At 43.6% G+C, this 16,476-nt stretch overlaps 1 protein-coding gene across 1 annotated transcript; it reads right to left on the reverse strand.

Annotated features, from left to right (window-relative positions):
- Positions 1-1,762: 1,762 nt before the first annotated feature.
- inhbb (inhibin subunit beta B) lies at positions 1,763-13,650 on the reverse strand. The gene is made up of 2 exons (XM_058651934.1): positions 12,518-13,650; positions 1,763-4,251 (listed from the first exon to the last, which is right to left on the reverse strand). The coding sequence occupies exons 1-2, from the start codon at positions 12,963-12,965 to the stop codon at positions 3,410-3,412; spliced, it is 1,290 nt and encodes a 429-aa protein (XP_058507917.1). The 5' UTR covers positions 12,966-13,650; the 3' UTR covers positions 1,763-3,409.
- Between the last annotated feature and the right edge of the window lie 2,826 nt (positions 13,651-16,476).

Here is a 16,476-nt window from a genome sequence, read left to right on the forward strand (position 1 = left end):
GTGTTTTCAGACGTTTCCTCCTCCTTGCTTCCTCCGACGACAGTTTTCTCTGCATCTTTCTCCGTGGCTCTGCCATGATGAACTTGTCAAATAGCACCATTGCTGACTTGATCTTATAACCAGTACCTGGCAAGGAGTGTTTGAGCAGTGCCATGAAGCAATGTGTGTTTCTTGCAAGACACGAGACTTCACGCGACCTCCTGATCTTGCAAGGCTTGTTTTAGACAGCCCCTGTATAACAAGTCATTTAACCATCACAGTGACTCCAAAGTTGTTAAATTAGTGTAAATATCCTGCACAGGACAGTAATAAGCACTGTCACATTATCCTTGCACATTTTTCACTTAACATTTTTTTTTAATGCATTGTGTTTTACAATGTTCCCAGGTACAGGTTTTAATGTCAGGTCTTGATTGATTAAAAAATAAATTAAAATGAAGCCAGTTGGTTAAGAAAAATGTTCAATTTGTAGTAGGAGAAACACATCTTTGATGGTCAATTTCAATGCTAACAATAACTAGTTCATGTAAGACAGAAACCCAGGGGTGGGGGTCAATTTGGATCAATGGGCCCATTTTGCCTGGGGCCCTCAAAATCCCTTGAAATGTTCCTGCTCAATCTGAAACAATCCTCCTGGTGTTCGGTCCTGAACGTTGTAGCTGATGTTCTACAGACATTGCCGCTTAACTCTACCTGTGGTCATCTTCCTCTCATTTTGTCATTGTCTGTGTGACACACCGCCATTGACCCATGAACCTCTACATGAGAATATTGACACAAAAATGGCATGTAAATGAATTTAAAAACTGCTTCCCAAAAATGTAGCATCCAAGCATTTTTCCATGCACAAAATGAACAAATGTAAAGTTTCCATGGTTCACAGAAAAGTAAAATAGTAAAGTTTTTTTTTTTTATCAGAAAGTCAAGGCTGCACCAAGGCACAAAATATTACACAATCATCGGAGCAAAAGGAATCAAGTAGCTCCAGTACATGACGCTGGGTGTGCTGGCAGCAGTGATGGATGCCAGTGAAGCTGTTAACCACAGTTGTAATTATTGCTCTGAAGCCTCAGCCTCAGAGACACTGAGTCCCGGCAGCAAACAGCAGTGAGACATTATTTGTTTCAAGACTGAAGTGCGTGTGTTTTTCTTGCCCACACTCATCAATTTACGCCCCACCTTTTTTGTTCCAGGAGGTGTCAGACCAAAGCACCTTCCATTGGGGAGAGAGAGAGAGGGAGACTGACAGCTTCATACACAACCCATTTCTCATCAAGACAAAAACACAAAAAGTCTTGTGAAAATAAGTTGCAACATGCAGTATATGGGTTTGGTAAAGTCTCTGCAACATTTCACATATGATTTAATGCGGAACGTGCAGTATCGTGCAGTATGCCTTTTTAATGTGTGCTGGTGGTCCTTATGGCCCTGCATGTGCCTTTGTATATGTATGAGATCACTGCACTGAAACTTGACCGCAGTGAAGTGGAAATTGTGCTCAAAAAAACTACTAGTTGAGGTTTATCCAACTGTTTTGTGTAAATGTAAATTCACCCATTCACTCCACACATCTACTGTATGTGCAGCTACTTTCATTATCTTATCACACGCTGCCAGCACAGCCATCAAGAGAACCATCAACACCAGAGCTGGGAATGAACCCACTACCTTAAAAGACGACTCACTCTACCACTGAGCCACCATCACACAGTTTCCTCACATGACCGAGAAAAAATAAATTCTGGCGAGAGACAGCAAAGTCTTATCTTATATTTAAGAAAACATTTTATTTTACATAAACTGTACAGAGGAAATTTATTTGACTAAATGATTCTTATACAGAAACTAAAAATAACTTTTATTAAATAGAAAACTGAAACAAAATAGAATTAAAGATGAAAATGAAGTGTTGCTTATTGTACAAAAAAAACAGAGAATGAAAATAGAGCTAAGAATGAAAATCATATATTGTACCCTGATACAGTGGTAGGCCGTGTTTTTGCAAATAATCAAAAAAAAAAAGAAAAAAGTATTGTACACCTTAAGTCAATGGCCTTGCCATCTTCGCATACAATACCTAAAATCTTGGCCTCTTTGGTTCCATTTAATTAAAATACATTTGAACAAATATTCAATTTACTTCTATAAAAATAACATTTCAATGGCAGTTTTTGTTTCACTAATCCTGCAACTTTTCAGTGCAAACATCACAACAATCATTCGCTTTGGAAAGGAAGCGAAAGATTACATTTCAAGTATTGATAAAGAGTTGAGGAAGAAGAGAGGAGGAGGAGGAGGAGGAGGAGGAGAGAGAGATGGAAAGAGGATTCAGTCTAATAGAGAATGTTGAGTATGGGTATAGGTTACTATACATTGCATAGCTCATGTGGCACTTATTTAGCGATAGGACAGGACACTCAGTACCCCTTGGAAGGCATTTCTTTATACAAGTGCTATTCAGGGTGTGCATTTCAGTTTCTGCAAGTGCTACACTGCACCGTGGCGACACACTGGCCCCAAAATGGAGTCTTTGTGTTCGTCGGGCCCCCTCTACCTCTTCTGGGCCCAGGAAGAAGAAGAAGAAGTTCTCTGTGTGTGTGTGTCTCTGTCGCTCCCACTGGACAAGTGAAGTGCACTTATGAGATCTATCTTCACCTGGTTGTCATAGTAGCAGGGCCTGCAGCACTCTTGACAGGCAGGAGGTTGAGGTTGAGGGGCTGTCAGTCAACAGCAAGAGTGACAGCAGCAGCAGCAGCAGCAGCAGCAGCAGCAGCAGCACCGCGTTTAATCCTGCAAGGCATTAAGCGCTGCCGCCGTCTGAGTCCACCAGAGAGGACAGTCAGACTGTGTCTGTCGGCATAGTAGTGAAGTGCTGGTGTTCTGAATTTCATAAGCTAATGAATTGTCAGTGCTTTACAAGAAGAAAAAAAAAGTCTGTTATGTGCTTTAATTATTTAAGGGGGTTTGGAGGAGCAGGGCTGGGACTATGTGAGGGGGGGTGGAGCCAATCGTGTTCCTGGCTGATCCTGTCACTTTCCTTAAGCGCTTTTATTTATTTTTTATCTTCATTCAAGAGGAGTTGACGAGCCATTATTATTATTATCATTATTATTATTATTATTTTAACTTTTTTTTGACTAGAAATGGCAAACTAGAGCAAAAAAAAAAAAAATATCATTTTGGTGATAATGTTCCCTTCTCATCCCACTGCTGAAGCAAGTCTGATAAATACACACACTCAGACAAACACAACACCGATACTTGCGTTTGCTGGATTGCACCAGTGTTTGTTTATGCGTGTGTTGCTTGCACATACAGTAGGTATAGATATAATGTATATGTGTACCGTACAATAACGTCCTGTTTGTACAAAAGACCAAGTTCAGATAGTGAAGGGCCAACGCGGGGGTCAAGCGCAACCGCACTCCTCCACGATCATGTTGGGCACGTCCCTCTTGACGATGTTGTACTCATCGTCGAAGTAGAGCATGGACATAGTACTGAGCTTGGTGGGGATGCAGCAGGAGTTGACTGAGCCCGGGCTCATCCCTCTCATACGGTACTGGTTCACTACCGCTGTGTGGAAGGAAGAATCCGAGCCTGGCACTCCAGCCATGTAGGCCGGGCAGCTGCCTTCGCAGTAGTTGCCATAATAACCAGCTGGTGCAATGATCCAGTCATTCCAACCGATGAGACGGAAGTCTATGTAAAACTGCTGCCGACAGCACAACCCGCCACTGGTGCCGTCACACTCTAGCCCCCGCTTGCGAATGCGGTGCTTTCCGTCCACCTGCCGCGCACGCACCACCAGGAAGGGCCGGTGAGACGGGTCACCTGGGTCCACCAGCACCGGAGCCACGCCGGCCGTGTCGCAGCCGTCGCAGTGGATCTCGAGGTCCTGCCTCCGGCTGCCTCTCCCAAATACGGCCCGCACCGCTTCTGAGAGGGGGAAAGTGTGCCAGCCGTTGCGCTTCAGATCCAACCGCTTCTCCACCAGGGTCCAGCGGCCTGTTGCCTCCCCACCACCACCGCCACCGCCGCCGCCGCCTCCTGGGCTTCCCTCTGTGCTGCTTGAAGCCCCAGCTTCCTGGTAGAGGACCTTGACAGTTACTTTCCTCCGTAGGCCCTTCTCAGGACCGGCCGGCAGCACACGGAAATAGAGCCAGAGGTTGGCCTGGGACACGAACAGGTTCTGGTTGCCCTCGTTGGAAATGAGGAAGAACAGACCTGACTTGGCTGATGCATGTCCATCTGTTGGAGACAGGTTAAACAGAGGAATAGTTTATGAGTCTTTGTCATGAAAGAAGGGCAACAAACAGCTGTTCTCACATTAAAGGTTGACCAATGTGGTTTTTTTTTCTGTGATTATTGTGCACAGATTTTAAACAAAAACAATGTCTAAACATAATATTTAATACATCGAATAGGTCATCAAAAAACTAAACTTTCTTGAAAAAATAAAGTTTTGGTGACATAGCAACGTTTATAAAGTTGCTGAAAACAAAGACGTGTCATGTGAAATAATTGGTTGTTTAATAAATAATAATATTTTATTAATAAATGGCAAATAACTTTTTGTGTGTGATCCCTATACCATCACATTGAGTATCTAATTATACTGAACGATCTGATACACTTTTTTTAAGCTGTTTCAACAACTTAATGCTTAAAATCAATAACAGCTATTCTTTTTACAGGTGCTGTCTGTCTTTATTATTTATTTCTTTTTAATAATTAAATAACCTTCAGTCTGTGCTTGTGAAGCATGTGTGTGATATCCTGGTTTTTAGGATTGTATCCATGTTTACAATATTCTTGTTCTCCCAATATCTAACCTAAGGATTTCGACCATTACCGATACTGATTATCGTATCGGCTCAGCCCTATTTCACACGTTATAAAACGCACACACACAGCATTAGCACACATAGACACACACACCCCGCCGCCATCACACCCACCCTCCCCACCTGCTAACCAAGAATGGCCCAGATTGCTCTTTAAAGCTCTGTTTTCCCCCGTTGTTTTCAATGTTCGCCCTCAATCACTGTGTCAGGTGATCTCTGTCAGAGCCTCCGATAGGCCAGCTGTGACAAACCAGTGCTGGGATCAGGCCCAGTTGGCCTAAGATCCTAGTTTTGTAGGTGACAGGGCCAAAAGGGAGGAAGAGAGTGTGTGTATGTGTGAGAGAGAGAGAGAGGGGAGCGGGGGAACACAGAAAAGGAAGATGAAGGAAAAGAAGGCAGGATGCAAGTGGAAAAGGTGGGAGGCTGGCGGACCAGGCTGCGGTCCCCTCCTTCGTGGGGAGGGGGTGCCGGGCTGGTGGGGGGGGGGGGGGGGGGGTTCACTGAGTTCGCTATTACTGCCCAACCTGAACCCCACCCCCCCCCCCCCACCACTTGTCCTCCTCCTTCCAGTGTAAGCACCCTGAGAGTGACAGCACAAAGCCCACAGCAAGGCAGAGGGAGACAGCCGCACTGCAGCCCACCAATGAAATGCTGCAAAAAGCATGATGAGGCAAAAATAAAATCCATTTACATGACACTGGCCACTTTCTACAGCTCCACAATGAAGAGATCCAGGGAGGCTGAAGGTGACACTGGACTCTCCCTATTTTTTTTTTCACCATCGCCTAATGATGTCTTCCAAATTACCCTGAGGTTAACTTGAACGGTGTTCAATTCTGGAGATTTGGTACGATGTGCCCAAGCAGAGCAGCTAAATTACTTTGTTTGCCGACTGATTAGTGCGTGTCAGTGTCAACAGGTGGCCACCAAAGATGGGGCCTCCCTCTTCAATGGCGCCTCACGCCTCTTCCTTCTCGCACAGCTTTACATTCAGACCTGTTGAGACCAGCTCTCTGCTCTGTGGACCTGTCCGCTGCCAGCTCAAGCTCCGCACACACACGTGCACGCATCCACACCCAACCCCACGGTAAGCCATACATCAAATATCAGCCTTCACGATACCAAAGGCTGCGGGTGAAGTATCAAGTGTACAGTGTGTACACACTGAAATCCATCGTAAGTGATTGACATACCTGCGATTGCTGTAAAGGCCCCTCAGGGCTACAAGAGACTAACCTCACCTCACTCTGCGCTTCGTGCGTGTCTGAACAGCTCCGAGCTTAGAAAGAGAGGCGTCATCGCGCGGCAGTGAGCATGCGGCGACAGTGCGATTAAACACATCAAAGATAGAGATAGAGAGTCAGAAAATGACACTGACCGTGGATGTGAGCGCTCAGCTCTTGGGTTGATCACGTGACACGTACTGTGAGTCACTTTGTACGATTGTTTTCTACATGCACTTACTAAAGTCTAATGTGTTAAGAGCCGGCAGCGTTAACTGATTCAGCCCTGACAGGTTTGACGTTTCAACACAGTGATTAATGTGATCGTACAACCAGCGTTGCGATTATACAGTAGCAGAAACACATCTGGAGTCAGGCTGTAAATAACTTTTAATTAGGGCGGCAACAATTTATCCATTAGTAGTTCAGGTTATGCTTCACAGTTATAAACTAGGTTATTCGCCAACTATTTTGTGATTAGACTGTGATTAGGTTAGAATTTTTTGTTGAAGCCTTAGAATATCATTTTTGATTATTTTATATATTCATTAATTAAAGAGAGAGAGAGAGAAAACGGGTGCCATGGGGTAAAGGGCCCATTGCAAGGACCCATGGTTTGTTCATGCTTGTCCCCCCCCTTCACACTACTCTATACTATCTAAAAAAAGCAAAAATACCCCCAAAATTCACACTTTTTAAAGCCAAAGAGAGTGCTCTGTGCTAGTTAGAAGGTCGCATACACATGAAACTTGACACACTAGTCAACAGTAGCATTAAATAAGTAGCATATTTAAAATAAACAGATCTAGCTTCACCTTCACACATGAAATTAGGCGAACATGTCGATCAGGATAAGATCTACAAAACTGATCACCTAAACACAACAGGAAGGCAGCCATTTTGGCTCACACAGCCATTTTGGACCAATTTTGGTGATTTTGCGCATCCTACAGCTTTACTGCAATCCACTTCAAATGTGTCACTCTGGTCATGATAAGGCTCAAACATTTCACATGGTTTGGAGCAAAGGCTGCTCTATTTGAAATGGACCTATGTCCTATGTCCATGGTTCTCAAACTGTGGTACATGTACCACCAGTGGTATGTGAGCTTCCTCTGGTGGTACTTGGAGGAAAATCCGAAATACTGTTCTACTGTATATACCAGGGTGTGTGATTGGAGGGGAGCTGAGGAATTTTGCATACTTATACAAACGGAAGATAAAGTGATTCATTTAAAATGTAATCAATAAAGTTAGTTCAAATTTAGTTCATCGGCTAATACAATAAGACTGTGACAAACCAGTCTCACTTCTTGTTCAATTCAGTAGTTCATCTTTTCCTGTGATCGTTATTCGAGAAGTTGGCCAGTTTCAATAGAGTGACAGATGTTCCCCTCAAACATCTGTAATGTGCATGAGCGACAGAAACCGCTGCCGAATGGACGTGCAGGTAAGATGGTTTTATTACTGTTCTCAAAGACAAGAGCCAAGAGCAACAATATTTTACTACACGTATTATCGCTATAACATGCCACAGTGAAATGCTAACCTTTTATGACTTCCAATCCATTCCAATCCAATCCATTTTATTTATAGCACGTTTTAGAAAACACAAGGTTGCCAAAGTGCTGTGCATAGATACAACATTTAATACACCCCCAGAGATTCAGAGCAAAAAGTTAAAATACTTACAAAGAACTCTAACAATGACTCAAAAACCATAACACTAAATTAACATTAAAAGACATAGAAAGACTAAAAGACACCCCAATTATCATGCTCAGTTAAAAACCAAGGAGTAAAAGTGAGTTTTAAGACAAGATTTAAAAGTTTCCAGAGTGGTGGCCTGTTTGACTTGGGTGGCTAACTCATTCCACAGTTTGGGTGCCAGTGCTGAAAAAGCTTGATCACCTCTGTTTTTTGCACAACAAAGAGTAGCTGAGCAGACCTCAGTGTCCTAGAGGGAACATACAACTCTAAGAGGTCTGATATATACAGCATACAGCGCATTACAGTAGGCCAGTAGCATGAATCACACACAAAGTTTTTGAAAGGTCTGTTGAACTGGTTTAATTTTAGATCAAAGTCGTAGCTGATGGACTTAAAGACATCATTTATCTGCAGTAGAGGTGTCAGGGAGCCTTGATTGTGGTGTTTTATGGGCATGTTAATTTGCAAGTCATCAGCATAAATAGGGTAAGAGACACCATGCTTCTTAATAATTTTACCGAGCGGGAGGAGGTAAAGTACAACAAGAATGGGCCCAAGAATTGAGCCCTGGGGGACCCCACAGGACAGAGGGGCAGTGGAGGAGGCTGTTTTGACTTCAAAATGACCTCAAAACTAACATAAGTGGAACTGATTCTTACAGTTTTAGTCACAGACTAGCATTTAAGCTGCAGTAGGTAAGATCACTATGAAACTGGTCAATAAATGTCCGGTGTGCAAAATATACATGAAATTATTTTCATATGGCTGAAATTGAAGATAGTGATATAATTACATTTAATATTTTATGAGTGCAATCACCTGATTGTATGAGTTGTTTTTCATTACTCCAGAAAGAACCTGGAAAGGCTCTTCCATGACTATGAAGGGACGGGTGAGGTGAGGAATATTCAGCTGCAACATCTCTACACTAATAGATTTTACACACTGTGCCTTTAAACATTAATGTTCGGAATGGGGTCTCTCAGTTCTGAGCCCCTTTTATTTTGCAGGACTATGAGTCTACAATGAAGTCTGAATTAAATTGAACTGAATTCAAATTGCGAATGCTCTCTTTACCACAATTGCAACCTGTCATGTACCAGATTTCCACAAGTCTATACGAAGAAATCAAGTTTTTTCTCAAATCACATGCTTTACCTTATACTGGTTATCGATGACCCCAGCAATAATCTACACCATGCACACAGCCTGCTCACCAAACCTTTTATTTAAAAAACGCTTTTCTAGTCTTGACAACCACTCACAGCTGCTTTACACTACAGTTTCATACAGCGTAATCTATGTGCACCGCATTTTCTATGAGATATCTTTTATAGCCATTCACAGCCGCTGGCACAGCCACCAGGAACAATGTGGGATTAAGTGTCTTGCCCAAGGACACATCGGCATGTAGACAAGCGGAGCCCGGAATCAAAGCCACAACCTTTAATGTTGAAAGATGACTCACTCCACTACCACTGAGCTACAGTCACAAAGACAGGGGTTGAGGTGAATTGAAGGAATCGATGAGGCAAAGTCTGTCCGAAAATATACACATTTCCACCAAAGAAACCAAAGCCATTAAACTGGTTTATTTATTTAAAATTCAGTATCACCACACTTTGAATAAGAAGATACAAGTTAATACTACGAGGTTAAAAAAAAGGGACTACACTCTGATGTGGAAATTCAGCTTCGGGCCTCATAAAGGCACTGATTTAAGGGTAAAACAGGTTTGCTATAATACAACTGCTACTTGGAGATGTGATGTACAGTATGTGACTGTTTCTTTTCCCAGCACAAAGGAACGCTGAGATGCCTTCACTGTGTTTACGCGTCACCTCCGAACATCTACATTAACATTAACCACGTGACTTTTCCTCTTAAGGAACAAATTGTTCTTTTCATTCAGCGTTCCTGGCCCTGACACGCCTCACCTGACCCTGCAGTGGAAAGGTTGCTCGTGAGTGTCAGCAGGCAGGACACCTGGGTGGGCTTGGGAAGATAAAGAGCTGCTTCAGCGTGTCTCCACCTGCGCCGCAGCGTCAGGGAAGGAGCCATGGAGGACGGCAGGCAGGCAGGTAGGCTGGCAGGTTACATCACTGCTCATTACTCAAAGCCGCTGTCGACAAAGACCACACGGCGCGGGGGGACAAGGGCTGAGCATTTGTGGTGCGGACGCGAGCGGAGGCGCATGCATTGTACACCAGAGTCTCGGCTCTTGAGGAATTCCACAAAGGGTGAGGTGGAGAGGATGGAGGGTTAAAGGGTTAAAGAGAGACTGGACTTTTGACCAGTGATAAAAAACCAACACAGGCCTGAGTCTGCTGTCGTTAAAGCACTGGCATTTTTATTAATGGAGCCTAAATCATTTATAGACTCCACAGAGGCAGCAGGGCCTCAACATACACTCACTTGTGAGTGAGTGAATGTGGAAAATGTCTGGACCTGGTCCATGAGTGCCATGAGTGACAGCTCCTCATGAAAGAGTTGTGTCCTGAAGTAAACCTGCCAACTGATCCTCCGGAGGAACCGGGCCGGAGTTAATGACCTCCCATAATGAAGTCTTAATTCCATGTCTTGGACCACTCGCCTCTAGTTCACTGGGTCCAAACTGCTACAGTGAACAATCAAGAAGCGCCCAATCTAAACTTCTGCTCCTCTCTCTCCTTCCCTCTCCCTCTGTTTCACCCTCCCTCCCTCCCTCCCTCCTTCTTTCCCTGCATGTGTTCCTCGCTCCGCTCCCGTGGATACGGGACACAGAATCTCTGAGCAAAGACCCATGGGAGCATGTCAGGGGAGAAGGGAGATTGGCATCGACTCGCTCACCTGCGCGGGGACCTCATACCTCTGCGCTTATACTGCAACCGGAGATAAGACGCGGTGGTTAAATGTGGCACTGTGGCAAAGACATTTGTTGAACTCACTTTTTCCACACAAACACCTATCCACATCCAATTTGTTGGCTTGCTGTTGGCTAAACATATGCCAGCCGTAGCAGCATCACCACCACCCACCCAGCTGGCCTTGTCCAAAACTGTGACAACAACAATTCAGGCTTTTTTCGGGGGGACAAGCTCCCCTGGCTTCACAGCTTTCTGGAGACCTTGCCTCTGAGCCATGCCCCCCGGCTGGCAACATCTGATCTCGGGGTGGAGAGCTGCGAGCCAGTTGGCCGGGAGGCAGACAAGGTCCAGGGAGCAGGGATCAGAGCCAGCTTCCATGCTACAATGCCACACAAACACTCAAATGTGTGAGGAAGAATGAAACTAGAGCGACGACAAAGGGGACAAAAAGAAGGAGAAGAAGCAGAAGCAGCAAAGGAACATTTAGAACGACAAAAGTATTCTTTTCAGTGCCGCAATATGGACACACACACACATTTCACCGGTGCCATGCTCCTCCACCCACACTCCTGCAGTCCAGCCCTTGCACAGACTCAAATGTCTCATGCATTATTCTGAGCAATATCTTTTGTTTTCGCTGCCTCCCTTTCTTTCTTTCTCTCTCTCTCTGTCTCTCCCTTCTTCCTTTTCCTAACGGTGACATGCTGTGTTCAGCAGGAACACATAGTGCTCTTATAATAATTGTCTGGCCTTTGTTCACTTGTCATGAGGGTGCTCAGATCATTCCCATTGGAAGGCAGAACCCAGCAGTCCATTCAGGCTAATTGTACCAGTAGGGCCAATGGGAAAAGACAAAATGTATGTGTGTGTGCGTGTGTGTGTGTGTGTGGGGGGGGAGTCCTATTATGGTGTCTTTAATTGTATGTTTTCTTTTCGACGGACTAACCGTTTGTGTCAACGATGTTCTCAGTGTACTAACTGCCTATTATTAGATTCTGAACATAGATAGTTTGAGGTGTGTACGTGTTTTTGTCACCGCTTTAGAACGTTTGCTGGCATAAACACTGACCTCGTCAGGACCAGTAGTCCTCACTGAGACCAAAAGCTGGTCCTAATGAGGCAGAACCTGACTTCTGAGGAGCTGGTTAAGTTTAGGGCTTAAGATTATTTAAAATTGTGGTTAGGTTAGTGTTATAGGGTTAGGATATTAACTGGTTATGGTTAAGGGTTAGGGATGCTGTCTAAATGAATGGCAGTCGATGCAGTGTCCTGAGAAGAATAGCTGCACAAACGTCCGTGTATGTGTGTGTGTGTGTGTTGGGAGGGAGTTCTCTTTGGACTTCTGAGAATTAGTTAGATACACATTCTTAGAGGAAGGGATAAATGGCCAATTGAGGGACTTTGTCCAAATTTGAAAAAGGGCTTTTATACATTGGAGTATTGAGTGTGAGCTCGGCTTTGGTGATGAAATTGGATTCAGAGGTTTTCTTTATATCCCCTAGACAACACACAGGGGGTAATTTAAGGACTCTCTTTCTTTAGGTTTTTATTCCCTTTAGTCCATTTTCATCAGACTCAAACACGCAGGAGCAGTGAGTGTGATGTGATCAATTTGACTGTTAAAATATAAATTGCTCTTCTCTGCTCTACTCCATAAAGTGATGGAGCAGCATCAGAAGAAATGAGATGATAGGAATTAATTATCTTTATATGCAGGAGCCTAAAAATAAGACAAGAGTAGTTATAATTTAGAGATTATTAGTATTATTATTAGCTCCAAAGGTTCCCCGAACTCCCTCTTGTATACAGTCATGGTTGAGTGGGTTCATCCAGGGGTTAGGTGTGTGTGTGTGTGTGCGTGCGTGTGTGTGTTGAATTATTGATCACTAACCTGATTCGGCAAAGCTGATAATCTCCGAGGTCTCCGCCTGGACCTCGTTGTTGAAGGCAGCCTGTCCTTCAAAGTTGGGGATCTCCACCCGGCCATCTTCGCGCACTTTCCCGGCATGCAGCCTCCGCAGCGCGGTCACCATCGCAGCCTTCGGTATCGGGTGCGTGATGTTTGGCCTGTCCCTCATCTGCAGCCGGTTCAGTATGTGCCTCTTCACCGCCTCCAGGAAGTCTATATTCACCCTCTCCGACTGATCGCCCGCCCTGAGGCCGCAGGACGCGCACGACTCCTGGGCAGCGGAGCTTGCCGTCTCCGCTGCGGTAACGGAGCCGCCGCAGCGCACGGAGACGAAACACGCCACCAAGCAGGACAGCGCCAAACTATAGAAGCTCATTTTTATTCTCATACAGTCACAAATTACAGTCTGGGTGCTTTTCAGGAAAAGCATAGGACAAAAAAAACCACACACTCACTGACGTTAAAGCTACTTTTTTATTTTAAAAACCTCTGAAAGTTCGAGAGGAGCACCTCCACATCCACGCCTCGCAATATCCACATGGAAGCTTTTATTTTGAATTGTTATTCCCGGTCATTCAAGATTAAACTCCTGTCACCATCGCGCGCTTCACGCATCCAACGGTGCGTCTTTGCTCTGCGTAAAACAAAAAGCCCATCATGTGTGTGTGGCTGTTTGGGTCGTTGACGCGCGACTCCTCCTGTCATGCCACGTTTGCTTCACACGCGTGATCTTCACCAAAACAAAGCGGGACAGGTAGTCAGGTTACGGCAAGATCTGTGGACTTTTGTCACTCCAAATAATAAAAAAATAATAATAAAAAAGTCCTGTTTCCACTCATTCACGAAGCAACACGTAAAAATGTCCACTCGTGCCGCTGCAATCCACGGAGGACGTCAGTGGTTCCCAGTGGTTCCCACTGCGGCGTGTGCTCTCTCTCTCTCTCTCTCTGTCTCTCAGCGTGTTCACTCTGTGTTTCGTGCGCGGGCGCGCCTCTGTGAATGACCAGCTCCGTGCGTCCTCTTGTAGGATGCTGCCCACGGACAATGACGTTGACACGGACCCCCGCTTATTCGGCGCAATCACGACTACAGGGGCTCGCTGATCATCCAAACTTTTTATAGAGCAAAACCACGTGGGGATTTCCACCAACTGGACGCAACGGATTATTAAGACTACTACGTCTCCACGCACACTCCCCCACTCATTCAACAAGGCTTTTTTTTTATTATTGTAACACGCTCCACTCTACAGAGGAGGTTGCATCTTTATTTGCTTCTTCTCCTCCTGCGCATTGACACCGTGCGGGATTTAAACAGGCACAGAACCACAAGTTTTTTTTAAAAATGAACTAAGAGTTTTTATAGTAAACGTCACCAGCATTCACTGTTACAAGAGTTTAAAACTCGACATGGCAATATTACAATCTAAATATAAAACACAAATACACACAATGTATAAAAATCACCTGTCGATTATTTTGGTTATAAGAACCATACACTCAATTAAAAATAAGTAAGGGATCTACTAATTACAATGATAAGTTGTACATTTATACATTTGTTCTCATGAGTCAAAAACAAAGACATTACGAGACAAATATCGCCATCTACCGAGTAAACCCCTTCATTACACTGAGGCGCACAGGTATACTATTCTAATGAATTAAGTTCTGTTCAGTTACACCACCACAATGAATCTGAAATTAAACAATCAAGGCACCCTGTGGCCAAGTGGAACGGGAACTTGGCTTGTAACCGGAAGGTCGCCGGTTCAAGTCCCCACCAGGTTGAAAGGGCTGGGGTACCCCTGAGCAAGGTACCCAACCCCTGTTGCTCCCCGGGCGCTACTCAGTGTGGCAGCCCACTGCTCCTAATTCTAGGATGGGTCAAAATGCAGAGAATAATTTCCCTAAATGGATTAAAAAAGATGTGATTAAAGTGTGGACTTTTAGTTTGAGAAATTATGAGCATTTTTAAACATTGGGGTTCAAAAATGCCTGCAGTATGGAACCCATGGACATCACCAAATGCTGAGTTTCCTCCCTGGAGGCCTTTAGTGCAGCTGCTTTCAGTTGCTGCTTGTTTGCAGGTCTTTCCGCCCTCAGTTTAGTCTTAAGTAACTGAAAAGCAGGTGACCGACCACTGCCCGCTGAAGAGCATTCCATTCCATCACCGTCAAAAGCTGTAGTGTTGCTTTTGCAGTATGCTTTGGGTCATTAATCATCTGTAAAGTGAAATACTATCAGTTGTGCAGCATTTGGCTGAATCTGAGCAGACAGAATAGTTCCTTCTATATCAGCAGTCACATCATGCCATACATGTCCATGCCGTAACACTGCCTCCTCCATGTTTGACTGATGAGCTGTTCCTTTCATTCTCATGAAGGCGTCTCGTGATTGGAGACTTTTGACAATGACACTCCTACCTCCTCAAGTGTGTTCTTGACTTGGCTGGATATTGTAAAGGGATTTTACTTTGCCATCAAAAGAATTCTTTGATCATCCACTTCACTTGTATTCTGTGGTCTTCCAGTGTTCACCAGTGGATTCCCTCTTTTTAAGAATGTAGCAAATTGTTGTTCTGGCCACTCCTGATATTTTGGCTATCTCTCTGATTAGTTTACAAAATGTGTGTCTTTATCCAAATATATATATGTATATATATATATGTATATATATATATATATATATATATATATATATATATATACTGCATATATATACATATATATATATAATGGGTTTTTGGCCCAAATACCCCTAAAATATCAGCATATCAGATATTGGCAAAAAGTCCAAACGTTGTGCTCTACTTGGTACTTCTCTCCTATCGTTTCCCAACCTTTCCAAGTGTGGGACCGACTTTTTTAAACATGGCAAACAATCGTGACCCAAGAGCAGAATTACAGCCATATCTGTAAAACCTAATGTCATTTTGTCATTTCATGCCAAAGTTAATTCACATAAATTAGCATTTGCAAATTTGTTTGGATTGTATTGTACTCTTTACTTATTATATTATTTTATTCTATTTTATTGAGACAGTAAAATGATCCGGTCTGTGGGAATCACTGTTTTATGAGCCTTTACTCCAGCAGTTCAACTGTGCACTGAGCTTTGGCGCCATCTTGTGTCATCTTGGTCATACTGCAGGAATTGTTCTGTTGTTTTGCGATGTTAATGTGTGGCGTGCGACCTAACATGTTTTTTTGTATTTAAGTATGTTGAATAGTAGGGTACAAATAAACAATAATACAATACAAATGAACAAGTTCTTACTCAGAACAGTTCAGTACTTAAAAACTTCAAAAGCAGAGACTATCTTGATAAGAGATACCACTTATACTTGTCTGCTACTACTAATACCACCTTTTCTTTTTCTAATTTCTATTACAGTGTTTTTTTTACCTGTTTTTTAATTCTTGTTTTGTATTGTTTTTCACATGTCTTGGTTAGATTGCTTCAAGAGAGAGCATGAAAGGGGAATAAGTCAATAAGTGAGTAGTAACTGTGTGGACATAACTGTTGTTGCGTATGTGAGACACTAGAGGGCATAGATATCCTTCACTGCAGCTACACTGACTGTAGCTGGATGTAAGAGTCCCAGGTTAGCTCATCAGCAGGGAATCCTCATGTGAGAAGTCACACAGTTTTTCAGCCGTGTGTGTGTGTGTGTGGGAGCATCTTTGCTGTGTTCCTGTCTGCTAAACTTCGAGCCGATAGAGTTGTGGAAATAAAGTCTTTAACCATATTTTCAGAACTGCACCTTTTGGTTTGTACCATATGTTAAAAGAATAAAATTAAATTAAATTAAACCAAACAAATCAAATAACTATAGACAAGTTGTCTTCTCTTACAAAACTGAAAAGCACCCAAACCCTATAAACCAAACTCCCAAGTGTTAGTGGTGTTTTTTCTGCCTGGTTTTGTGTTGTTTTATTT

This window comes from Solea solea, chromosome 2 (genome assembly GCF_958295425.1).
Source record: "Solea solea chromosome 2, fSolSol10.1, whole genome shotgun sequence".
NCBI classification, from domain to species: Eukaryota; Metazoa; Chordata; class Actinopteri; order Pleuronectiformes; family Soleidae; genus Solea; species Solea solea.